Below are 26,535 nucleotides of genomic sequence, written 5' to 3'. Positions count from 1 at the left end.
CAAAAGCCACAGAGGCCGCCATGGACCTAACAGAGTGTGCCTTAACCATAGCAGGCAACTGCTTATGGGCCAATTGATAACAAAATTCAATAGTGGAAACTATCCATCTAGACATGGATTGGGCCGAAACCTGAAGACCTTTACACAGCCCATCATATAGGATGAACAAGGAAGGAGATTTCCTTCAGTCAGCAGACCTCTGAACATAGAAGGATAACACCCTTTGAAAGTCCAAATGGTGTAACCGTCTTTCCGCATCCGATGAAGGATTTGGGAAAAACACAGACAAAGTGAGCAGGGATGAATGGTGAAATATGAACACCACTTTGGGCAGGAACTGGAAATCCAGCCTGAGTACAACCTTGTCCTTATGAAACTGAACGTACGGTTGGTCAACCCTCAGGGCCCTCAACTCACTGACCCTCCTGGCGGAGGTCATGGCCACCAAAAAGGTGACCTTCCCGGTCAGAAGACGAGGATCAATTGAAGCCAAGGGCTCAAATGGTGGTTGTAGCAAGCCAGCCAATACCACTGACAGGTCCCAGGTCGGTGACATGACAGGATCGTCTGGGAACATTTGAGTCAAACCTTTCAGAAAATGTTTTACCACTGAATCTTTAAACCATGAAGCCCGGTCAGCAGAGGAATGTGCCACAATGGCAGCCAAATACACCTTAAGGGATGAAAGCTTTAAACCAGATTCCTTAAGAAACAACAGATAACTACATATATCTTGAATAGATGGGTTAAACACATCAAAGTTATGCAGTACAGCAAAGGAACAGAAACGAGTCCACTTGTGATCATAAGATTTCCATGTGGACTGCTTTCTGGCAGCAACCAGAACTTCCCTAAGTCTCAATGGGAAGACGGCAGGACCTTCCATGCCGTGAGATGGAGGGACCGAACATCTGGGTGAAGCACCCGTCCCTTCTCCTGCAACAGCAGGTCCGGCAGGGCAGTCAGGCGTTTCCAATCCACCGCCAAGCACCTCAGGACTGGAAACCAAGGCTTCCTGGGCTACCAGGGGGCTATCAGGATTGCCCTGACCCAATCCACCCTCAGTTTGTGCAGGACCCCTGGAATGAGGGGAAACACATACAGAAAGGGGCCCATCCAGGATCAGACGAAGGCATCGCCCAGAGAGCCCTTGCCCTCCCCTCCCCTGGAGCAATAGAGGGCACATGGCACATTGTCTTGAGAAGCAAATAGGTCCAGCGATGGGACTCCCCAGTTTACAAATGTGTCCCCGAGAACACCTTGGTGTAAAGCCCACTTGTGGGAGACCACTGTCAATCTGCTCAGAGTGTCTGCTTGGACATTCAGCACACACTGTATATGAATTGCCTGAGGCGATACCACATGTGTCATGCACCACTGCCAAAGATCCAGAGCCAGAAACAGAAGGCTCCTTGAGGATGTGCTGCCCTGTCGATTGACATAGGCTTTTACCATTGTATTGTCTGTTTGTATTCACTGAATTATCCCCAATCAGGGGCAGGAAGCCTTTGAGAGCACTGAAAATGGCCAACAGCTCCAGGTAATTGATGTGTCGAGTCCTCCCTGTGGGGGACCAATGCCCACTCAGACGAAGCCCTTCCAGGTGTGCCCCCCAACCGAGCTCTGATGTATCTGTCATGACCACCAATCGGGCTCGAGAGGCCTGAAAGGGAGTGCCAAAACTCCATCCACCACTCCGCCGTCACCCGTACCCATCGAGGGAGCATGTGTTCTAGATGGCCCGGATACCGAAGGGAATTGAACACATCTAAAAACCACCTCTGAATGATGAGCATTTGAAGATGCGCTTGAGGTAGCACATATGTACTCACTGCCATGTGACCCAGCAGGCGCTGTATGGAGCACATAGTCTGTGGGCCACCGGCTAGGAAAGCGGGTACCAGTCTCTGGAGAGTAACTATGCGGCCCATCGGAAGGAAGGGCTTTTCCAAGGTCGTGTCAAATATCAGTCCTATGAACTGAATTCAACGGGTGAACTCCAACTGAGATTTTTTTGAAGTTTTTTGAAGAAATTTGGAAATCCAGCTCCTGTAGGGTATCTATCACGGTCTTGAGGGCATCCAGGACCACATGTCTGGTGCTAGCCAAGGTAAGCCAATCGTCTGGCTTGCTCCTGCAGAAACACCACCACTGGGGCCAGACATTTCCTATAGACCCTCGGTGCAGTTGTGAGGCCGAACGGTAAGGCCTTGAATTGATAGGGGATCCCCCCAATCTGAAACTGCAGGAAGAGTTGATGCTGAGGGCATACTTAAATGTGATAGTACACATCTTCTAAATCCAGGGAAACCATCCACATGTTCTTTTCCAGGATGGTCATAATGGTCGGTACCGACAGCAGTCAGAGCCTTTTGTAGACCAAATGTTTGTTCAGGACCCTGAGGTCTAGTATAGGGCTCTGACTGCTGTCTGGCTTTGGAACAAGAAAGTACTGGGAATAGAACCCAGGGCTGTTGGGGTTGGTGACTGGCTCAATCACATCCTTTTCCAGGAAAGCAGAGACCTCTTGATCCAACTCCCGGGTTCAAGCGGTCACCACAATCCTGGACACTGGCCATGTCCCACAAAACTCCAGGGCATAGCCCAAATGTATAATTGTGAGGACCCACTGGTCCATAGTCACTTTGTCCCAGCTCACAGAGAATGGGGCCAGGCGAGTCCTGCAGCACCCCAAGTCATTGCTTCTTCTGGGAGATATTTGGGTGCTGTTTCTGAAAGCCCGGCTTACTGGGCTGGCCACCCGACTTGTATCTTGGTTGGAATTTGTTGCCACAAAAGGACTGGAGGTGACTGTTGCTGGGAAGAGGCCCTCTGTGTCTGGTAAGGAGACCACCTGGCAGTTTCCTGCAGTTTGGTAGTTGGTGAAGCATATGACACAGAACGTGCTGTGTTCCTCAACCTCTGAACTTTCTGGAGCATGTCATCAGTTTGTTCTGAAAAGAGACTAGAGCCCTCAAAGGGCAGGCCCTCGACCCTAGCACGGGCCTCATAGTTAAGTACAGATGAGTGCAGCCAAGCATGTCATCTGAGCGCCACAGATGTGGGCATCACCTTGGCCAGACATCCCAGTGAATGTTGGGCCGAATAAAGTTCCTGTTTTGCCAGCTGAATGGCCTCGCAGAAAAACGCTTTTGCTGGATCCCTCTTGTCCTGTGGAGGAGATCCAGGAAAGGACCCACGTCCCACAAAATGTGGTTATATCAGGCGTTATAAGCCCGATAATTGGCCACCCTCTAGTGGAGGGCTGAGGCCAAATACAGCCTCCTCCCGAAGGAATCCAATTTTCTGCCTTCCTTGTCACTGGCTGTGACCTCTGGTCCTTTGCAAGGAAGCCTTCACAATGATCAAATTTGGGGTGGGAAGATTTTTCAAAAAGGCCATGTCATCATGCAGTTACACACTGTAAACGTTCTCTAAAATGCCTGTTAGGCCAAGAAAGCATTGTTGGCTTTTCCCAGTGAGCTCATATGACCTTCAGCAATGCTGAATTCAGGAGCAGAGTGGCCGCTGGCCGGTACCTTGGCCTCTGAGTCGATAAGGCTGAACAAAGGGCCCAGTTCTCCCTTTTGCTGGTTACCGAGGCTCACTCCCAAGGCTGCTGCCATTCGGGCCACATAAGCAGAATACAGTTTGAGGTACTCTGATGGGGAGGCAGGCTTCAAGTCAGACTGTATGTAGAGTGGGGACGAGCCCAGGGAAATGACTTCAGAGTCCTGGGAGCTAGCATTGCTTTCATATTCGGGCTCCAGGGGAGCCAGAGGGTCTTGTGTAATGGGCATCAAACCCAAAGGGGAGCCTGGTTTGCTACCTGGGTTGTCCAGTATCGAAGTGGAATGTTCTGCCTGCAAACTTTGGACAGGCACAGTAGCCTGATGCAGCACTGGAACTGAAAGGGGCAGTTTATTATGCTCGTTATGCCCTCAGGGAGCATTGCAGTGAGTGGGAACGTGGCCTCCCTTCCGAGTGTGAGGGAGGTTCATGCCAACCCTTCATCATTACTGGTTTCCCATACATGGGACCTTCCGAGTAATGGGACCCATAACAGGGTCAAGCATAGTCCGAGTAGTCAGACCGAAAGTCCACTTGGTATTGATAGCAGAGCCCTAGCGCCATCTGCCGTAAGAAGGCTCAGTGTCCACCAAGGGTGAGCGATATTCCGGCGTCTGGTATCGATCTTGATACAATTGATCATGATGGTCCCAGAATTGATCCCGTCTGTAAGTTGAGGAGTGTTCTTCCAAGTCCCAATGGGTACCACGGTCCCTAGGATGGATACACTCTTGGTGTCTTTGAGGGGGTGGCTGGTGTCTAGGCAGCCACAATGTGTCTTCTGCTGGCTTGGCTGGAGAATAAGCTTCCTCCTCCAATGAAGCACACCTCAGTTCATCTGTTGCCACCGAACATTCTCTACTCAATCTAGCCCGATCGTGGGCTAAGTCTACCGACTAGGCAGCCACGGGTGAGTTAGGTCTTGTCGACACAGATTACTTCTGCGCTGGATGATCCGAAGCCACTTTAGTCTTTTTGGCCACAGGAGCCTTTGACCTGAATTGACCTTTGAAATTGAAATTCCTCCAATTTCTTCTTCTTGGGTATAGGAGGGAGGTGTTTACCCGCTGGCAAATGACAATGCAGCTTTTTCCTTTTTATCTTCAGTACTGACCCTGAGGTATTCGGGGAGGACTTTGGTACCACAGGCACCTGATGGTGAGGAAGGACCTCCGAGCACACCGGCTCACTCGAAGCTGTCAAAGGCCAAGCGGTAGAGGATGCCAAGACCAGTACTGGGGTTGGGTTTTCAGCCTCTAAAGGAGCGGATACTACATGCTCCAATTGTACGAATAAAGCCATTTTTACGGACCACTTCAACAACAGGGCTTCCGAGGAATGGAGAGCCAGATCCCACAAAGCTGAGCGCAGGCGAGAACCCCTATTTTTGTGAGCCTGCTTTGTGAACTTCTGGCAGTGAAGACAGATCTCGACAATGTGGGATTCCCCCAAGCATAAGAGACACTTGGTATGAGTATCGGGAGGACGGGATCTGAGATCCGCAGTGGATACATTTTTTAAAGTTCATCATGCCCGACATAAATGCCGAAGGCCGGTCGGCCACCACGCTTCGTCCCAGCCGGGATCAGAGCTCCAAGAGAGGGGAAAACCCTCAAGAAACAAAATGCCAAAGAAAAAATGCTACTATGCAAAATAATTAAAGAAAAACTAAGAAACTATAGAAGTGGGGAGATCTTGATCTTATTCGTTGCTGAGCTGCAGACTCCACGATGTTCACTGAAGTGCAGATGAAGAAAGACTGAGGGGATGAGGAGTGGCACAGCCGCATACAGCAGCTGGGGGCTGGGTTCCCACCCAAAGCAGGAGAATTGAGCTTATTAGGTTCCGATGCGGTCTCTGCACAGGTGCATAGCCCATTTGTGTAGAAGACAGAGACCACGTCAAAGAAGCACTGATTTAGCTGTTCCGCTCTTCTAATAAACATGTTCTTATGAGAAAAAAATGGACCTATATGTATAAACATTTGCTGCACCAGGAAGAAGTTACTCGGAGTAAGATATGCCATTGAACCAACATATTACCATAAATTTTGACATATTGAACCAAGACTGAAATGCTCTTCTGTCTTCATAGGCAGGTTTATCAAAGCAGAGGTTTGGGAATGAGGGCAAAACAACAGGTTACAATAGAAATGTGTAGATGCATTTCTATCTCTTTAAAGTTTTAGTAAACAACGGTTACACTCGCACCATTTTCCTGTTTAAAATAAGTTACCCTTTGAAGCTACGCCTTGCCCCATTAGTAAAAACATTCATTCACAGCCTGGATTGCCAGGCACGAGGAATGCATGGTCAAGAAAGTGGTGAAATTTCACATATATCTGACACACTTTAAATTTATTATTTATTAATAAAATTAATACAACAACAACAACAACAACAACAACAATAATAATAATAATAATAATTCAATTTCTATACCACCTTTCCAAAAATGGCTCAGGGCAGTTTACACAGAGAAATAATATATAAATAAGATAGATCCCTGTCCCCAAAAGGCTCACAAACTAAAAAGAAACATCAGATAGACCCCAGCAACAGTCACTGGAGGTACTGTGCTGGGGTGGAGAGGGCCAGTTACTCTACCTCTGCTAATTAGTCACCACATTAAAAGGTGCCTTTTAAAAGTCACCACATTAGTCACCACATTAAAAGGTGCCTCTTTGCCAAGTTAGCAGAATGAAGCAAAGTCTCTTCCCAAATTGGTTAGCCAAAGTGCTCAGGTCTTAGCGGGTTCACAGCCTAATCTATGTCAACCAACAATATGGATTTAAAATTGATTTACTTGAAATCATCTAGAAGTTGCTTGAATTAGTTGACGGTGCAGCAGTGCACCTTCTTGTTCATTTCTACGGTGCGTTGTATGGTTGGGTGGCTTTTTGATCACTTGCAGCCCTGTGATTCTAAGAGCCTTTCCAAAGGTGGTTTCTTATGCACACAAAACGCAGCAGTGGCTTCATTCTATGCAGTCCTTCTGGCACATCCATCATGTTGCCCCTAACAAGACACTAACCATATTGACTTTATTGGGCAAGTGTGAAACACAGTGAAGAATATGGTACTTGAAAGACTAAGAAATTGTTGAATAAGCTTTTATGAACTATAGTTTACTTCAGATTCATGAAGTGTTATCTCCAGTATGCAGTATATATGTAAATATAGAGCGGGGGCAGGGGCGGGTGGAGTGGAGTCAAATGGCCAGGAAAGTCCTGTTTAGCCATTACCTTGTATGTCCATTCTATTGTCTCACACAAATGTGCACATGTGTTCATTTTAAGAGTGAATCTGGGTACAAACCCCACAAATACAGTGTACAGATAGGGAGTATACTATTGTATGTTTGTTGAATACAATGTGAATAATTGTACATGCATATGCTGTATACAGATTGTGTATTGATCATGTGTGAATAGGGCTCTAGTCTGTGATAATTCTATGTAAAACTTCATAAGAACATAAGAACAGCCCAGCTAGATCAGGCCCAAGGCCCATCTAGTCCAGCATCCTGTTTCGCACAGTGGCCCACCACATGCCGCCGGAAGCCACAGACAGGAGTTGAGGGCATGCCCTCTCTCCTGCTGTAACTCCCCTGCAACTGGTAGTCAGAGGCATCCTGCCTTTGAGGCTGAAGGTGGCCCACAACTAGTAGCTGTTGACGGACCTCTCCTCCATGAAGTTATCCAAACCCTTCTTAAAGCCATCTAGGTTGTTGGCCATCACCACAACTTGTGGCAGAGAATTCCACAGGTAGATTATGCATTGTGTGAAAAAGTACTTCGGTTTGTTGGTCCTAGATTTCCTGGCAATCAATTTCATGGGATGACCTTGGTTCTACAGGTGAAACTCGGAAAATTAGAATATCGTGCAAAAGTCCATTAATTTCAGTAATGCAAATTAAAAGGTGAAACTGATATATGAGACAGACGGATTACATGCAAAGCGAGATAAGTCAAGCCTTAATTTGTTATAATTGTGATGATCATGGCATACAGCTCATGAAAACCCCAAATCCACAATCTCAGAAAATTAGAATATTACATGGAACCAAGAAGACAAGGATTGAAGAATAGAACAATATCGGACCTCTGAAAAGTATACGCATGCATATGTATTCAGTACTTGGCTTGGGCCCCTTTTGCAGCAATTACTGCCTCAATGCGGCGTGGCATGGATGCTATCAGCCTGTGGCACTGATGAGGTATTATGGAAGACCAGGATGCTTCATTAGCAGCCTTCAGCAATTCTGCATTGTTTGGTCTCATGTCTCTCATCCTTCTCTTGGCAATGCCCCATAGATTCTCTATGGGGTCAGGCCAGGCGAGTTTGCTGGCCAATCAAGCACATTACACTGTATACTTTTCAGAGGTCCGATATTGTTCTATTCTACAATCCTTGTCTTCTTGGTTCCATGTAATATTCTAATTTTCTGAGATTGTGGATTTGGGGTTTTCATGAGCTGTACGCCATGATCATCACAATTATAACAAATTAAGGCTTGACTTATCTCGCTTTGCTTGTAATGCGTCTGTCTCATATATCAGTTTCACCTTTTAATTTGCATTACTGAAATTAATGGACTTTTGCACGATATTCTAATTTTCCGAGTTTCACCTGTAGTGTAATGGGAGAGGGAGAAAAATTTCTCTCTATCCACTTTCTCCACACCATGCATGATTTTATAGATCTCTATCATGTCTCCCCGCAGTCGTCTTTTTTCTAAACTAAAAAGCCCCAGGTGTTGTAGTCTTTCCTCATTAAAAAGGTGCTCTAGGCCCCTGATCATCTTGGTTGCCCTCTTCTGTACCTTTTCCAGTTCAACAATGTCCTTTTTTAAAGATGTGGTGACCAGAATTGTATGCAGTACTCCAAGTGTGGTCGCACCATAGTTTTGTATAAGGACATTATAATAATATATACTTCAAAGTATATAAGATATGAGGTTTTCCCCTCTATCATAAGCATAACTATCATGAACATAAGAGCTATGTGGAGTTGGTACTAGTGTCATACGTACCTACTGGTTAGTATCTTTGATACCACTAATGATTCCTATTCCATCCTCCACCACCATTTTGGAACTTCTGGTGTCCATCACCACACCAACAGTTCCCCCTTCATTTTTTGAAGCTGTACATTCCACCTTTACACATGCTTATGCAGAATGGGGGAAAAAGTCCTCCTGTTATCATTGGGGGCAGTGTTGAGAAGCAAGAGGGCTACTGTAATCTGTCTCGCCTGGGCTCCAGTTTGAAGCTGTGTACTGCCCACCCCCTGAAGGTATAAGGCAACTTGTGCTGCCTGAGTTGTAAGCCTTGGCCTGTGGCTCGTTGTCTGTGACCAGAGAATCAGTGGCCCAACTACTATGTGTGTCTGCTGTGGCGTTTGTATTATCAAGGCCTTCACTGACATTAAACTAAGTTAATACTAGCTTAAAAATAATTGATATACTTAAATTATTTGTTTTATCATCTTGTTAATTTTAACTATATTCTTGTGAGAATATTTTTGTTGGAGAAATACTTCATCATGTTACTGTTGCATATCTGGAAGAATGAATTCTTCTACCACAACCCAAACTACAGTATTTCATGATCTATGAATCTTTGGAGTTGGATCCAAAATATTTCAAAGTGAAGGGTGATTTTTTACCATTTCCCTCTGCAACCCTCCCAAAATCTGCTCAAGAGTTGGGAGGATACCTAGAAGATATTGGCATGTAGCACAAGGAGCTGCAGAGGGTGGTGAAGGACACCCTAAAGTACTTAGGGTCCATCCCTATGTCTGTTACATAGATGAAATATACAACAAACATTTGCAATTGTACACAAATAAATACCGGTCACACTCTTAACATAAGCAAAGTTTTGATAGTACAAGCACAACCCCGCCCCCCCAAAGCACTGCAATTAATTCTAAAATGTTACCCATCTAGGACACCTGTGGCTACTTCTCTTTCAAGCTCCCATTGGAAGAAGATGCCCCATTGAAATGATGGGGAAGAAGCTTGTCTACATGTCTGCAGATGCACAGCTGGAGAATAAGCTGCCAAGAGACACACATTCTTTGCTGCGCAGCAGCAGCTAAATTATTGATGTGGCATTCAGAAAGATGCCACAGGAGAAGAAAATGGAATCTCTCTCTGAAGCACAAGTGTTATTTCCATTGACTACCTTCTTTTCAAATTTTGCAGCTGACTTTTTTTTTGAGCTTTTACCCTATTCAAAGTGACACATGAAGGCCTCTGTTCTATTTTTGGCTTCCTTCCTTTGCTGTGCAAATCATTAAACTTTCTCCAATTCATTGCCAGTTTCAGTCTTTTGTCCCTTTGTTTGGAAGGAACACATTTCCTGGACAGGCAACACTGCTTCCTCTTTGCTATGAAAACCACTTAAACAGCCCTAGCAGTACTAGATGGATTAATCGGGGATAGAACGAAGTTCTTCAGTTTTGTGGGATCAGGGATTGATGTGATGATGCATTGATAAATTGCAATTTATAATCTGATTTCCAAGCCAATAGCAGCTTTCTTCTTGAGGCAAATTGGAGCTTCAGGAGTGGGGATGAGGGAAGGGATTCGGTTAGAACTGCAGTACCAAGGGAAAATGCTTAAAACTGCTGCTCCCCATTCTGATCATGTCCTCCTCCCAACAGCTGCTATTTAAAAAGAATTAAAAAAAAAACCAGAGGGAAAACATACACTGAACATGTCATTTAATCCTTGGATTCCACCACATTTTCACAACACCTGGGGAACATAGGCAATGAAGAGTAGAATTCAATTCTCACGAACATTTAATAGTGCATTTATTGATTATATTCTGTACAGACATAAGAAGTTATAAACTTTTTCTTCTCTTACTTAGACCTTAATTGTGTAGAACATATTTACATGGGGGAAGGGTAGACACCTTGAGGTACAAACACACTACCTCACCCCCCAGGAGTATCTGAGGTATAAATACAAGTATATTTTAAATAATTATTTTCATGCTTTATCTATGTTGGACAATAAACTGTGAACAAGTGTACATGTTTACAACAGAATGGTATGTACAACATACATTTTTACACATTTAAACATTTGAAAGTATACAAAGAATACATAAGGTTTCCCTATTTGTGAGAAACACCAATGCTGTGATCGTAAGCACATTTATCTGGCAGTAAGTTTCACAATAAAAAAAATAAAAAAGGGCAGCTAGAACACCAATTTCCCTCAGGACATCTCTGAAGGAATTGCTACTAGTCCACACCTGATCCTGGGATCAGGTTAAAAAGAACTTTTTAACCTGATCTCTTAAAAGAACTTCACTTCTCTGTAATAAACTTAGAAGTTCGGCCATTGCCAAAATAACATCCTTTCTATATTCTTTGCAAATTCTGGACAGACATCAGGGGGAACATTGTCCCTGCAAACTTCCCACTGAGAACAGATCAGCACTGAAAGCAGGTCAGCATGCAAGGAAGCGCCTCAGCCTGTCACGTGTCTTCCATTGCAATTCTTCTCCATTATTCTGTGGTGACTTTTGCACATGCTTGTGCACTGCAAACATGCAGAGAACCACATGTGAATGGAGGAGGAGAAGTGCAAGGGACACATCAGAATAAAACAAAATGAGATTAAATGGGCAATGTGATGGGTACAGGCTATTACTACAAACACTACATAATGTTAGAACACCACAATTTATCACAGCATCTTGGGGAAAAAGAATACTGACAACGGTATTCATTCTAGCCGTGTGGCTGCCCTGGGGGTGGGGACAAGAGCCGTAGGTCCAAGGCAACATCTATGTTGCACAGGCCTTTCCTCAATGTGGGAGAGCAAGCTGGAATGAACTGTCCAGCTCTTCACTCCACCTTGATACAACACACATCTTGGCAGTCATCCCTGGCTGTAGGAACAAGTGGCAGGGAAAGTTAACAGGCTAGATTTAGGGGAGGGAGTCCGGTTGTAGGGCAACTATTAGCATAGCTCTAAAATCTTAGTGTAACTAAGCCACCTTCTATTTTACATTCACACCCTACTCACCTTGGTTCAGTGCATCTCTAGACAATGCTGCATCTCTACACCAAAGCACAATCCTTACACAGGGGCACCATTTCAGGTTCTGGGAAGCAAGATTCACAGCAAGGGTCCAAAGCCTGTTCTTGGACAACCAGATATACAGCTGCTCCCGAGGAAGAGTCACATGTGCATGGCTTTCTCTTCTCTTGGCACCCCTGCTCGCACAAGACGCTTCTTTCAGCAAAACCATCCCCCCCACCCCCAGGACCTCTCTTGCACATGTCAGACAGGATAATGTAGATAGGATAGTGTGTGGGAAATGTTACTAGGTCACACCCACATATGGTTTTTTTTAATAGTAATAATCGGATTTGCTGAAAACACTTGAAACAGCTCATCTACATCTGTTAGAAAGGCAAAAGAGCAAGACATTTCACACTTTCCTCTCCATATGTCACTGTTCATTTACTATTACTATCATGCTGCCCAAGAGTGCAGCCAAGTATGTAGGTCTGGCTTTCCTTTAAAAGCCATTAACCCACACAGTGGAATATCCCATTTCCTGACCCTCCTGTTTATCCTAACTTGCAGGCCTTCACATTGCCCTATGCAATTGGATGACAACTGTATTCTTGTTCATCCAGACTTCAGCATTTCTGAAAATGTTTCCTCTGAGCCATGTAGATAAATGAGGTTATACGGTTATACTGGAGTGGAATATATGAATACTTTTGAACTCCTAACAGTATCCATTACACAGAATCACTTTAGAATTCTCCAGTTATGACGTTTTCCAGTGCTGCCTTTTTGAGCTAAAGAAGGCAGTATCTACTTTCATGTAACGTGCTGTTTATTCCTATGAAATTTATTTACAAGATGAATGCTTAGAGCCCTGCCTGTATCTTAAGAGCTGCCAATGTGAAACGATGGCTATATATGTGCAGCAAAAAAGAAGGAAGAAGAGGAAAACCTCAAGGTGAATAAAAATACCCAATATCTATTGACATGTATCTTTTCCAAGGCAATTGTTCTGAGACACAACCCATTTGAGAACCAGAAGTCTGGGCATCGCTTCACATCGTCCATTTTTGAAGAGTACACCTCAGATGAAAATGGGTATTACATACAGGCTCACCCATCAGGAAACTAGGAATGGCTGCGCTTACATTCAGTGGCAAACCCAAATTTGCCTCTGCACACTTTGTGTAAAATAGTCCTGAGAGCACTTCTTTTAAATAGGAGAACACACTGAGCTACTGCCTTTGCAAAATTGCTTCAATAAACTCGTTTGGCATCAGCTTGAGGTTTGTGGCTTTTTGCCTTCTTTGCCATGTCTTGTGCTGCTTTGATTTCTTTTTGTTGTTATACACAGATAATACAGAACATGAAGGTGAGGATTAGCTTGTGATGTTCTGTTGGGCAGACAAGATTCCAGGCCAAACTCTCCCTCACACTTTAAATTTTTCTCATGATCTCCAAGTGTACCAGATACTGTACTTCTGCTACTCTGGCTTCAAAGACTCTGTTCCAACAGTTTATTCACACCTCTGCGTTTGTGCAAACCTTCCTTCACTTACTTTAATGGGAATCCATTGAAGAGTACCAATGAATCCAGTGGATGCAACAGTCCCTCAACAAATGGCACACGGATACATACATAAAGCTATCACCACACAGGAATGAATCATTTTTCACTATATTCCAGAATATATTTCAGTCTCAGAGTTTTGCTTCTCAGAAGCAATTCACACTGTCTAAACATAGTATCAATATTTAAAAAACATTTGCACCTTCCAATATATTCCAGTCAAGGCCTACACTATAGACCTAACACAGACAGGAAGCAGCTTTTTTTAAAAAAAGTATGGAATTGCCACAGACTTGAATGAGAATCCAGACTCAGTCCAAATACTCTTTCTTCATGATAGGACTTTATAGGCCACACTGCAACCCGTTCTGCAGCAGACAATCACCAGGTCCTGGGCTAAACACAGAGTTGGCCTGCTTCAGTAGTCACCTAGATTTTGCTTCTTTAGTCTCAAGGTTCTGATCACTGAAGGAATCTTTGATCTTAACAACTTCAGCTGCACACAAGTGTCCAAAAGCCTTTGTGTACCAGTCAGGCTTGTGTCCCCTGTTCAAGAGAAATCAAATGCATGTTTGGGGCTGGTAATAATATTCTTTGAAGGAAAAAGTAGTAAATGGAATAGCCAACCCTGAATCAAGTATTGAGAGTGGGGGAAATATTCTAACCAGATAATCATTGGGGGGGGTGTGAGAATTTTTTAAAATAAATACATACAATTTAAATACTATAAAATCCATGTTGCAGTATAGCAGAATATGCTTTTACGCATGCATCCAGAGCAACTATATACATAGGAGGCATGGCAGTGCAAATAGGAGCACCCAAAATCCAACAGGATATATAGATTTTGGGGGGTAATCTTGATGCTGTTCCAAAAGAAAACAGACTTCAAGGAAGAATTCCTACTGAGAATTTTGCACATCCTTGGCAAGCCTGCGTTGTAAGTTGTCCAAAACATTTGGACAAAAGAGGAAGAGATACAAAGTTTATGAAGTCTTGAATTTTAAAAAATACAGGGGTGGTGGGAGGGGGAGGGGAGATCCAGTCAATCTCTCTTTCACCTAGAGTATACAAGTGAAAAGGGAGAATGACAGTCAAATAGGTACTGGCCTAAACTACATGGTAACTCATCATTCACAAGGGTGCAACAGTACAGGGAGGTCAGCAAACAGAACACAGAATAAGATGGAAGAAAGCAATGTGGAGAAGTTTACCTTAAATCAATTCTGCACATGTAAGTGAGTTTGGATTTTCCTGAACTGCACGGCTCAATGAGATACCTGGACAAGAGCACATTCACTCTTACGCCAAGGACTGAAGCACGTTCATGGTCCACTGAGGAGCTTAGAAGAGCACAAGCTCCCTTAGATAAATTTGTCCTCCAAGTTCTGTTAAAAAGTATAAGAGTACAGCTTTATGACAAAAGTTTGCTTGGAATGCTGTCACACAGTGGATAGCATCCAGATAAGCGCTGCCCTCACATAAGAAAGCAACTCTTGCAAATGTGTGCTCAAGGGTCCCCCAGCCCTCAAGGTCAGATTTTCAGAAGGCATCAGATGCGGGGTAGATTTTGGTGCAAATTGCTCCTCCCTTGTTGCATATGCAAAATGTTCTTATGTGAAGGCAGTGTTGCTCTGTGTGGTGCTGTCCAACATTTCTCGGAAGTTAGGAAAAAATGAGATGATGAAACTATCCTCGTATCACACAACCTTTCAGTTGTAACATTAAAAAAATAATTGTGTTTTCCTTCAGAAATCCATTGGTGGTGAAATTCACAAACTTACCTTAGGACAACATAGTCTCTGGCTGGGTGGGGTGCCATGCTGTTTTGTACATATTGGTATACGTCAGTCTGGCTGTCCAAAGTCTCGATCACTTTGGCATCTAAAAGATCTTCATCCCAAAGATGCTGTTCTTTAAGTATACGATTCAAGACCTCTTCAGGAACTGCAGGGATTTCAATAGTGGATTTCCACAAGCGGAGTGGTGGACCCTCACATGCCTGGAAAATATCATTGCAATATAAAACCATGTTATAGACTTACCTATTCAACTATTTTGATGTAACAACCCTCTAATTGGATTCATCACCATCACCTTTTTTTAGGTCAAAAAAGCAGACTCAGTCAAAGTAAGCTGAGAACAGAACAGAGGATCTATCTTCTGTATCTCATAACCATCCCCATATTATAATGAAAATATGGGTAGACATAGACAAGACTGAATGGAGATCATGAGTCATCATAGAAAGCTAGGGTGCAGAGTTCACACATCCTGGGATTCTCAAGAAGAGATTATCAATCCAGGATAACAATCTCAAATGATCATTTTCTTTTAAAACACAAAATTTAGTATCTTTGACAGCAAATAGCATTTCCAACTCTGACCAGTATTTGAATGGTAAGGCCAAAATTAAGTTGATCTGTCTTGTCTTGGGTAGACATGTGAGAGCATCTCTGTATTGCAGGTGGTCAGGAAAAAAAAACATGGCAGTAGAATTACTTCCAAGTTACGGTTTATGGATGGCACCCATGGGATCCTGTCCTCAAAGTACATATTCTGGAATGATCCATAGACTTCAGTCTCTTAATAGGAACAGTAAAATGAAAAATGACTGATCTAGAAGTGATGATGATCTATGGGCCTATTCACAGAGGAACCCACGTTCAAGCCTCCACATGGGCAGAGGTCCTTGGGTGACCATCAGTTTTGACAATTTCCCTTTTACTGCAGCTACCTTTACCTCTGGCAGAAGAAGCCAGGCACCACTGGAGGATAAATGAGAAGACAGTAGCAGTAGTGCCAGGATAAGGCCAGAAGGGGGCTCTCTGAATGCCTGTAACAGTTGTCATAAGATTAATGCTGCATTCAACTGGAGCTTCTGACTGTGGAAGTCCTTTCACAGGCTCATGTGAACCAGAATCTTCTGCTCTGGTAAAGGACTTAAATTCTGTATTGCCTCTATGTTAACTCCCACACACCACTTTGATACATTAAAATACTATGCTGGTTTGAGCCTCACTGAAACATACTGACCTTAGGTGATTTGATCTTTGCCTCAAGCTGAACCTTTTCCTGATAACCAGCTCTGCAGTTGTAATTTCAACTCAATTTAGTTTATTCACCTGTTTCACTACTTGGAGAAGCTCTAGTGTTGGGTAGGTAAATTGTGGCAGTCCAGCTGTTGAACTACAACTCCCCTTATCCCCATCCATAATAAATTGTGTCTGGGGATGATGGGAGTTGTAGTTCAACAACAGCTGGAGTGCCACAGGTTACCTACCCTGCACTGAAGTAAAGTGTGCCATTGAGTCGTTGTCGATTCCTGGCACCCACAGAGCCCTGTGGTTGTCTTTGGTAGAATATAGGAGGGGTTTACCATTGCCATCTCCTGTGCAGTATGAGATGATGCCTTTCAGCATCTTCCTATATCGCTGCTGCCCAGTACAGGTGTTTCCCACAGTCTGAGAAACATACCAGCGGGGATTCAAACCGGCAACCTCTGGCTTGGTAGACAAGTCACTTCCCTGCCGCACCATTAGGTGGCTTCTCCCTGCACTAGTCAGTGTGAATATCATTTTAAAGTTTTAAAGATGTAACTTTTACACTAACTTTAAAGGCAGCCATATGTTTCCCCCTTTTCAAAACACCTAACTTGCTTGTGGGGTGTGTGAGTGAGAGAGAGAGAGAGAGATTCACACACACACACACACACACACACACACACACACACACACACACACACACACACTTACTTATATATGCAAATACTAAAAACTAATAGCAACCTTCTTGTAGGCAAGCTCTGCTTGCTCCGAGGTGGAACAGCTGACCCAGCCTTTAAACTTGTCCTTCATCTCTTTGAGCAAATCATCCATACAGTCTTGGATGTAAGCATGGTAGTCCGCAGGCTCAGAGCTGTTGGTTCGCCCTAGCTCATCCAAGCTCAGAGGCCTAAGGTCTTGTTCTGTGTAGGAATTCCGACATCTGCTCATTTCTTCAGGGATCTGACGAGAGAGACAAGAGCTACAGGTTCAGAACAGCAGACATGGTCACCAATCATTCAAGATATCTACAGTTTCTGTGAGCCCAAATGAAATAAAATGTTGGCCCTAGTGGCCCATGGGTCAAATCTGTTCTTTTCACCTCCGCACTGGCTACTAAGAAACTAAATGAGAGCACAGGCTGGCAGGGTATTTTAAGGTAGGGGTAGTGCAGCTTTGGTCCTTGACCCTTCAACCTTTCTTTCTTCCTAAACAGTGGCTTTCCAGCAGGACTTTTTGCCAAAAGGAACAATACATCAACAATAGCTAAGAACTAGAGGGGTTTGGATAACTTCATGGAGGTCTATTATCGGCTACTAGTCTGAGGACTATAGGCCACCTCCAGCCTCAGAGGCAGGATACCTCTGAGTACCAGTTGCAAGGGAGTAACAGCAGGAGAAAGGGCATGCCCTCAACTCCTGCCTGTGGCTTCCAGCGGCATCTGGTGGGCAACTGTGTGAAACAGGATGCTGAACTAGATGGGCCTTGGGCCTGATCCAGCAGGGCTGTTCTTATGTACTTAACTACAGTTAGAGGCAAATGCAGGATATTAATGAAAGTCCCTAGAAACAGTCATATAGTGGAATATTACTTTTCAGCCCCCCACACCTTGGATTTTTCAATTAGCCAAAGCAAAGCTTTCTTAAGCACACGTCCAAGCCCATAATGTCTCACCTGAAATAGCTTTTTACACTCTGCAATCATGTGGCCCAGGCCTTGTGTTGCAGCCAAATTCTCATTGAGATCTTTTTGATCAGGTTTCCCCAGACTCTGTTTCCTCTGCATTACCCTGTAACATACAAGATTAATTCAATGAGAAAGAAATCAGGCAGTAATGTGTGGCAGTGGCAAAGTCACTCACTCCTTGCTTTAGAGGCAGTATATCAGATGAAACACATCATCAAATAGTACAATATTTAGATCATAATATACTAAGGGATTGTGCGGTGGTGGTGGTGAAACCTTTGGGCTGCCCCAGTGCCATAGAGACATCAGACAGGGTGAAGAGTCCCCAGAGAGGTCAGACAGGGTTAGGGAAAATGGGAGATGAAGCAGGGGCTGAGAAAAATGAGGAGGCACAAGCTTTAGAAGGGAGTTGGCTAGTGGTAATGGGCAGGGTGCTTGAAAAGAAGCATTATGACAGGGCTGGTGCACATAAATGTGGTGAGGTGTAGCAGAACGTCAAAAGAAAGACAAGAGGGGAACTGCAAGCGAGAATGGAGAGATGTCCACAATCAGGAGTTGCAGAGGTGAGCAAGGCTGAAGTTCACATGTTGATCCTAAACACTGAAGGCCCCAGCCAGGTCTTGGGTGGACTGAATGCCCCAGCAGACAGGCCTCACCGAGCAACACTGGATTGTGGGTGACTCTGCTTTCACTGCCGCATCATCATAATGGAATGACGGGGGCTCAGAAAGAGGTACTGCTTTAATCTCATGCTGTTTCCCAGCACATAGTTTAAGAGTGTGTGAGTGAGTGGGGTGTTCAGAAATTTCCTGTTTTATTTCTCTTCTAATGGCATGGTCAAGGTGAGTGCCCCAACCTGTACATCCTTGCACACAGTATTAGACTATATGTATATCGCTTTGTGCAAACATGCTAATTTGCACTGGGTTGGGGGACGGGAAGGGGTATGATTTACGGAACATACTTTCAGTGTACAATTAAGAAGGTGACAACCAGCAAAAGGCATCGGGATGGAGCACAGGGCTGATCTACCTGGAGACTTGCCTTGGAGAAGAATTTTCCCTCTTGAGAGTGTTCAAGTGGAAAAGAGAAGGCGCTAAGCACACAGCAAGGTTTGTTGGTGTCATCTGGTTTTCCTTCACAGCAGCCGTGACGTCACTCAAGAAATAAAGGAGAATCTGTAGGACCTCTCTGTTCTCATCTGGGAGAAGCATAATGGCTGCCTTGATTGCCTGGAGACGCTGGTCCTTTGGCACATCTGCACAAGATTAGTAATCCTCTCATCAACTCATTGATTTTCCACACATATAGCATGAATGCATCCCAAAGCAAACTCTAGCTTCAAATATTTTTGACTTTAGTCTGAAGCGATTTCCTTTACTGTGCGGCATACCATTCATCGTAAACGAAGAATTTTTTTTTTTGTAAGTCAACAGCTTAACTGCCCTCAGGTATTTCCTGCCTAGTGAGAGACTCAACAGTAAAACAAAGCTATGCATATTCCAGAGTTAAATTTAGAATTTAATTTTGAGAGCAACACACTTCTGCATACCTGCTAAAAGGGTTGTTAAACTTAAAGAGTCCCCATCTAATTTATGAACATGGGTGGCGGCGAATGTGCAGATAACGCTTAGCCAACCTGGACTCCAACAAAAATTCATACACACCAGTGAAACACGTTCCTCAATGGCTGAGGCAATTAAAATAAACAGCCCTTAAACTCTTCCCAACTTTGGCACCACAAAATAGCCAGCTTGTGTTTCACTAAGCAGAGAGGATTGCTTCAGCGAACAAAGATGTTGTGATGGGCAGAGGGCGGAGGGAAATCACTGGTATACTGTCCCATACTATCACACAGCTCCCTAGTTACAAAGCACAACAAATATGCTCATGAGCAAGTTTTGGACTTGCTTTTTACAAGGCCTGGAAAGGTGAAATGGTAAAGAATCTAAATTTTTTTTTTTGCTCACTAGAGGAAAGAGCACTTATTTCTAAGCGATGTTTGCCATTTTGCTGTCCATTAATCCAGTTTGGTGGTCTTTTTTGTTTTCACCATCCTAGATATTTATTTATTGGCTTGCTTGCATGCATTTATAAAACCATCCTTCATCCTGGGACCCCAGGTTGCTGAACAAAAAGTTAAAAAACAATAAGACTTCAATTAAAAACACTTGGGGAAAATGAACACAGCTACAACCAACTAAAAGGAAATCAAAGTGCCACTCATGGCCAAAGGCCTTAATTTAAAAAACAAAAAAACAAAAACAATCTTCAAACTCCTTCAAAAGAGTCGGAATGAGGGGCCATGCAAATCTAATCTAAGAGCAAGTTGCATAATGGGGCCAATCACCAAGAAGGCCCATGTGCAAACCTGGCCACCTTGTTGTTCACCCCAACTCCAGATCATTTATGAACAAGTTAAAAAACATCCATTCCAGAACAGTTCTTTGAGGGAACCCGATTCTTACTTCCTCCACTGTGAAAATTATCTACTTATTCCTACTCTCTATTTTCTGTTCTTTAACCAGTTACTAATCCATAAAATAACCTGCCCTCTTATCTTGCCAAGTTAACTTGGGAGTCTGGTGAAGAACGGACAAAAGTTTTGAAAGTCTGAAGTATACAATGTTAGCTAGCTCAACTCTATCCACATTCATGTTGACACTCTTAAAGAACTCTAGAAGGTTAGAGGCAGGATTTATCTTTGCAGAAGTCATGCTGATTTTCCTTCAGGAAAGCTTGTTCTTCTATATGTTTAATAATTTTATTGATTATTACGCTTTTTACTAATTTATCCAGAATAAATGGTAAGTTATTGTATCATTATATTGTATGTATTGTATCATAATGATGGATAAATTTAGGAATGAATAAAAATGAAACTATGAACAATCTAGGACTTACACTGGTAGATTTGCAAGAAAGTCTCTGAGAGCTTGTTGGTTATGAGTGGCTCTGGCAAGTCACGGAAATACTGCTTCAGCATGTCTGCCACATCGTAAGCAGATTGCCCTTCATAGTTCACTTTGCCTGTTGAGCACTCATTCATCTGTCGTAATGCCTGGATCCTTGACTTGACTCCAGATTTTCGAAAAAGCCCAACCTATAAGGAAAAAGACTTCTATTTTAAACAGAACCAGGGATATGTTTGAGACTATACCAGCAACAGAAAACAGGTGAAGATTCTGAAACCAAGTTTCTAGGTGGCCTAGATTTCAAAACCAACACTTAGTTTTGGGAAGAAATAGTAGGCAATACAGTTCTTTCCATCAGACTAAAGTGAGCGGGAGGAATCACACATTCAACTCTTTCCCCACACACAAAAATCCCCTGCATGTGAAAAACTAGCATGCCAAGGAAGAGAACTGTAGCACAAGCTTCTCTTTGACACTCTAGCTTTTTCTGTGTAAATGATTTATATGTATGTGGAGAAACATTCAAACATGTGATTCCCACACCTGCAGTCTGGAATGGAGCAGTTGGGATTGTGCTGAACTATGGAATTCCTTTTCTGAACAGATCTATTCAGACTTCATGTTGTATGAGTGCACAGATTTTGAGAGAGTGTTTGTACTTGCATTCATTTTAAAAGTGAACCTGGTACAGGGCCCTCAAATGCATGATACAGAGAGAAACAAACAACATAAGCTGTGCACAGACCTGTGTACACTGTACACTCATACTGAGTATAATGTGCGAAGTTACAGATATTTTGGAGGGGTGGGGCGTGGACTGATGCTGAAAATTGCTTTGGGTTTGGGAATTAATATTTAACAACAAATATTTTAGTTTGACTATCCATAGAATTCTCAGAAGGAAGAACTCCAGTTCAGCTGTGAAAATAAGTTTCTGGGATTGAGAAAGGCAGCAAAGCAAGTCTAGAGCAAGGAGTCTAACCTGATCCAGGCAGTGATTGCGAAGGTATCGCATGGCTTGCTGAATACTTTGTGGGAGAGGCTGTCCTGTACGTTGGACATTAACTGTTAGGGGAACTCCAAACACATTTCGGTCTTTATAATCTGGGACCTTTATCCTTTTCATAAACTTTGGCACAGCCCTGTAAAGGAGAAGAAATAAGATGATAAAGATTAACAAGTTTCCAAGCTGCTTTTTATCTATGTTTTGCTGAGTTTCTCAAATGCCTCCCCACCTTCTAGTTCTAACTGTGGGCTGTGGAATAAGATGCACACCAGAAAACATCTCACTTGACTGAGAAAAGCAGTATGGAAAACCTGACTGTGGCACTGAAATCACAGCATTCCATTATGTTAAGAAAACATGGGGAAACTCTTTAAAAAGCAAGTTTAATGTCACGGAGCAGAGCCATAAATGGATGTAAATGGGTTTTTACTAAGGCTGTCAACCAAATAGAGCATTTTCAGTTGATTAGTCATTTGCTCTTTAACTGATTAATCAAATTTAAATAAATATATTACTAAAACCTCAGTGTAGGCACTTCCCCATGAAACAAGCATAAGATGATAAAAAACCAAAGTGAACTGTTAGAAAAGCAATTTTTCTTTCTTTTTAAAAAAATTATGTACAGTAACATTTGAGAACCAAAACAGTCTCAAAAAACAATCCATCAGATTAATGCTTTAGCTGATTAAACTTCTACATAAAAGTTGCACTCCTATTTTTTGTTTTGTCTTTAACCAAATTAATACTTTCTAGCCAATATTCCAGTTTTCATGAAATATTCATATTTTCATGAAATTCATATATTCATATTTTCAATATTCATATTTTCATGAAATCTTATATAAATAATTGATATAATTAACTTTTTAACTACACTACATTGATTTATTTGATTTTTAATTTATTATTTATGTTTCTGTAAGAACCACTTCAACAATTTCTGTTGAAAAGCATCTATCTATATATTAATTCTTCTGGGTGTGCCTTGGAATGTGCGTCCTGGTACCAAGCTGATTGGCTGGGTGGTGGAGGCGCCTGATTGGCTGAGGCGCACCCAGGAGGATTGGTCACCGTGGTGGCTGTGGGCCCAGCCGTGGAGGCCAGAAGCGGTGGTGGGCCTGGCCCGGCCATGGAGGCAGGCAAGCGGCGGCAGTGGGCTGTCCCGGCCGCAGAGGCAAGGCCCAGGAGGGGGGAAAGAAAGTGCGGGGGCAGAAGTGGCGGTGGGGAGGAGAGGCGGCTGGGCCCGGCACCAGCCGGTCATGGTCAGGAAGCGGAGACTGGGGCAGAAGTTGGGGGTGGGGTAGGGAGAGGTAACCACTGGCCACAAAGAGTGCACAGATGCTCTGTGCGGGGTCGGCTAGTTATATAAATATTCTCCATCATCATTTGGAAAATTGCCTTTTCAGTGGATTGCCAGAATAAAGAAAGGGGATGAAAATGCTCACAATGTGCCATTGGCAAAAACCCACAGGAACTTGCCTTATACCAAGTCAGACCATTGGTCCATCTAGATTAGTATTGTCTACATGGGCAGTGGTTCTCCAAGGTTTCAGGCAGGAGTCTTTCCTAGCCCTACCTGGAGATGCTGCCAGGGATTGAACCTGGGACTCTCTGCATGAAAAGCAGATGCCCCACCACTGAGCTATGGCCCCATTCTCTAAGGGGAAAATCTTATGGCAGATGGCACTCAGATGTAGTCACCCATCCAAATGAAAACCAGGGCAGACCCTTCTTAGCAAAGGGGGACAATTTGTGCTTGCTGCTGCAAGACCAGCTTTCCACCCCACAGAGGTGGAACCTTTTCCATCTCTAGTTATTCAATTTATATCAGCTAGGTGAGGATTCCTTCTTGAGGGTGGGCATGTCAAAGTATGTAATCAAATTGGTCATTTTAATTGATAGCTGTAGATTGAAATGGTGTTTTATATCAGTTAGTTGATGGGTGTGTTCAGTTTATTATTCGCCAATCACTCATACTGTGAATCACACACATTTTTGTGTGGGGCTCCTGTGGCAGAATGTGTCAGACCAAAAAGGTACAGGGCAGAATGAGGGTGGCCATGTCAAAACCTGTAAGCGTCAAACACAGATCAAGCAGTCAATGACCCTTTATAATCTTGCTTCTGTAGGACTCTTGGGAAAGATGGACATGTGAACAAAGAGCTTTTTGTATGTTAACCACTTGCTTCAGAAGGCCCTCAAATCAGTCCCACCACCCACCAGCCTGTGTCACAGCAGGAAACTGATGTAATACATTGGTGTTTGCCAGCAAGAAGCTTCAGCTCGACAAATGACCTTTTCAAGGCATCTCTTGCATCTTGCCCCTTCAGTCACCACCACCACTCACTTCAGTGAAAGGCATTTCCATTTGGTTTTGGCTGGTGGGAAACATTTACCAACAAAAATTCCAGAGCCCAACTATTTCACTTAATAAACTTGCTTAGAATCTTAAGTAGATATTAACTAAAAAGTTAGTGTGCAATGCAAACATTAGCATGAAACAGTCAAACTGGAGAGCGGCAAAGGTCAAGAAAATTCAAGATTAAAACATTGTTTATAAAACTATATTATTAGGGTTGTGAATGAGAAATCTGCAATACATACACATGCACACAAACACACAGAAGTTTCTACACAATTTAAGACATTGATATAAGCATATGAATACTACTAGTTTTTTTCACAACACAGCAGCAGAACGTGCACGCACACATACACATACATTCACTGATGTCTGCTGAGAATCTGAAGCATGCAAGGATAAACTGGTTAATACTTATTTCTGTCTTTCAGAACAAACAACTTCTGTATTTAGCACAGCTCCCATAATAACAGCCTTTGAACAGAAGGAGCTTTGATGCTGGAGTTAAAATACTGTCTATGAGTCCCAGGGAAAGGAAAAACGCAGCTAGACCAGATGGTGGTGTAGGTGTAGTAGTAGAACCAGGGGTGGCGGAGAGGGGAGCAAAACATATAACACACTTTTGGTTACCTTATTATTCCATACAACATTAGCAGAGATTAGGCACTAAAGGGGTTTCAACGGCATTTATCTGACAGAAGGTATTAAATATACAATGAAGCTCTTCTATGTTCCAATACAACCTAGAGATGATTCTCCAGTTTAAAGTTAAGTTAGGCCTCCAAGGACACCCAGAGAGGCATTCTCTATGGATATCCCTCTCTATGGATATCCCTCAAGAGCCAGCGTGGTGTAGTGGTTCGAGTGCTGGGCTAGGACCAGGGAGACCCGAGTTCAAATCCCCATTCAGCCATGAAACTAGCTGGGTGACTCTGGGCCAGTCACTTCTCTCTCAGCCTAACCTACATCACAGGGTTGTTGTGAGGAGAAACTTAAGTATGTAGTACACCGCTCTGGGCTCCTTGGAGGAAAAGCGGCATATAAATACAAATATAATAAATAATAACAACAACAACAACAGCAACAGCTGTCAATACATATCACCTCAAGACATGTCAAATCCAGAGCTTCAGCATTTTCCAAAAGGCAAATGTATGATTGTTTAAATTTCCAATCGGTTTTTTTAGCCAGGGATAAATATTATGTTGCAAAACTGATATGTTCCAACTGATCAAAGCCTTGCCACAGAAAACTGCAGTCCTTACCAGCTGAAGCCATGTTTATTGGAAGGTGTGTATCTCTCCAAAAGTGCAGTTAACTTCAAGAGGGAGTATTTCTGCAGCAGGTTCATCTGTGCCACAGACTGACAGTCAATCTGCAATAAAGCTGAGCTTAAGCTGGGCCGATGGGAACTCTGAAAGCTGTGCCACCTCATTCGGTGCCTTCAGAAAAGGAAGAAAAGTAGAACATTTATAAGGTTTGTTTGGTAGAGACAGTACAATGGGGGTGGGGGACCCCAAAGAAAAGAAATGATTCAGAAAAATACAACACTGCAGGAATGTATAAGGAAATTATTAGCCATTTTGTTTCATAGGAAGATAGGAAGCTGCCATATACTGAGTCAGACCATTGGTCTATCTAGCTCAGTATTGTCCTCACAGAATAGCAGCGGCTTCTCCAAGGTTGCGGGCAGGAATCTCTCTCAGCCCTATCTTGGAAATGCCAGGGAGGGAACTTTGAACCTAGATGCTCTTCCCAGAGCGGCTCCATCCCTTAAGGGGAATATCTTACAGTGCTCACACATGTAGTCTTCCATTCATATGCAACCAGGGAGGACCCTGCTTAGCTAAGGGGACAAGTCATGCTTGCTACCACAAGACCAGCTCTCTTCTCCTTGATGTGGTACTTCCTGTCACTTCTGGTCCAATGAGGCAATGGGGCAGCTGGGAGGTATGCTGCCGCCCCACTGGAGCCTTTTAAAGTGTAGCGCCAGCAGGGGAAATGCAGTGGGAGGGGTGAGAGCACCCTTCCCTGCCCTTAAAAGGTATCCCCCCCACCTTCGAACTGGCCAAACCGCTGGTCATTCAAACCTGTTCGGAAACCTGTAAAAGGGCCTCCAAACAGGTTCATGCACATCCCTAATTTGGACCACTCCAATATGGTAGTGCACAATGAAAACGAAAGCACTATTTAGGAATGTGGTGCATTTCGCGTTTCTCAGATCAGACATTCCATGAAGTAAAAGGCCTTACAGGAGATTGCCACTTCATCTTTAGCATATTCTAACATAAAGCCAACTCAATTGCACCTAAGGGGAGGCATAAGTCAGCACGCTG

General features: G+C 43.5%; 1 protein-coding gene across 10 annotated transcripts in view; it reads right to left on the bottom strand.

Annotated features, from left to right (window-relative positions):
* Window positions 1-10,377: 10,377 nt before the first annotated feature.
* DLC1 (DLC1 Rho GTPase activating protein) overlaps window positions 10,378-26,535 on the bottom strand; it is a 338,048-nt gene continuing 321,890 nt past the window's right edge. For 8 of the 10 annotated variants that reach the window (XM_053255903.1, XM_053255906.1, XM_053255904.1 and 5 more), the window contains 9 exons: window positions 25,465-25,641; window positions 21,814-21,973; window positions 20,821-21,019; window positions 18,949-19,174; window positions 17,905-18,019; window positions 16,975-17,193; window positions 14,971-15,188; window positions 14,401-14,574; window positions 10,378-13,732 (listed from right to left, as the gene is read on the bottom strand). In XM_053255903.1, the coding sequence (XP_053111878.1) occupies window positions 13,612-13,732; window positions 14,401-14,574; window positions 14,971-15,188; window positions 16,975-17,193; window positions 17,905-18,019; window positions 18,949-19,174; window positions 20,821-21,019; window positions 21,814-21,973; window positions 25,465-25,641 (1,609 nt within the window). In that variant the 3' untranslated portion in view covers window positions 10,378-13,611. The remainder of the gene's footprint in view (window positions 13,733-14,400; window positions 14,575-14,970; window positions 15,189-16,974; window positions 17,194-17,904; window positions 18,020-18,948; window positions 19,175-20,820; window positions 21,020-21,813; window positions 21,974-25,464; window positions 25,642-26,535) is intronic. The other 2 variants (XM_053255905.1, XM_053255910.1) reach the window with 1 other exon arrangement.

Source organism: Hemicordylus capensis, chromosome 5, assembly GCF_027244095.1.
Source record: "Hemicordylus capensis ecotype Gifberg chromosome 5, rHemCap1.1.pri, whole genome shotgun sequence".
Taxonomy (NCBI): domain Eukaryota; kingdom Metazoa; phylum Chordata; class Lepidosauria; order Squamata; family Cordylidae; genus Hemicordylus; species Hemicordylus capensis.
The sequence above is the reverse complement of the archived record's forward strand: the minus strand, read 5'-3'. Positions and strand labels throughout refer to the sequence as shown.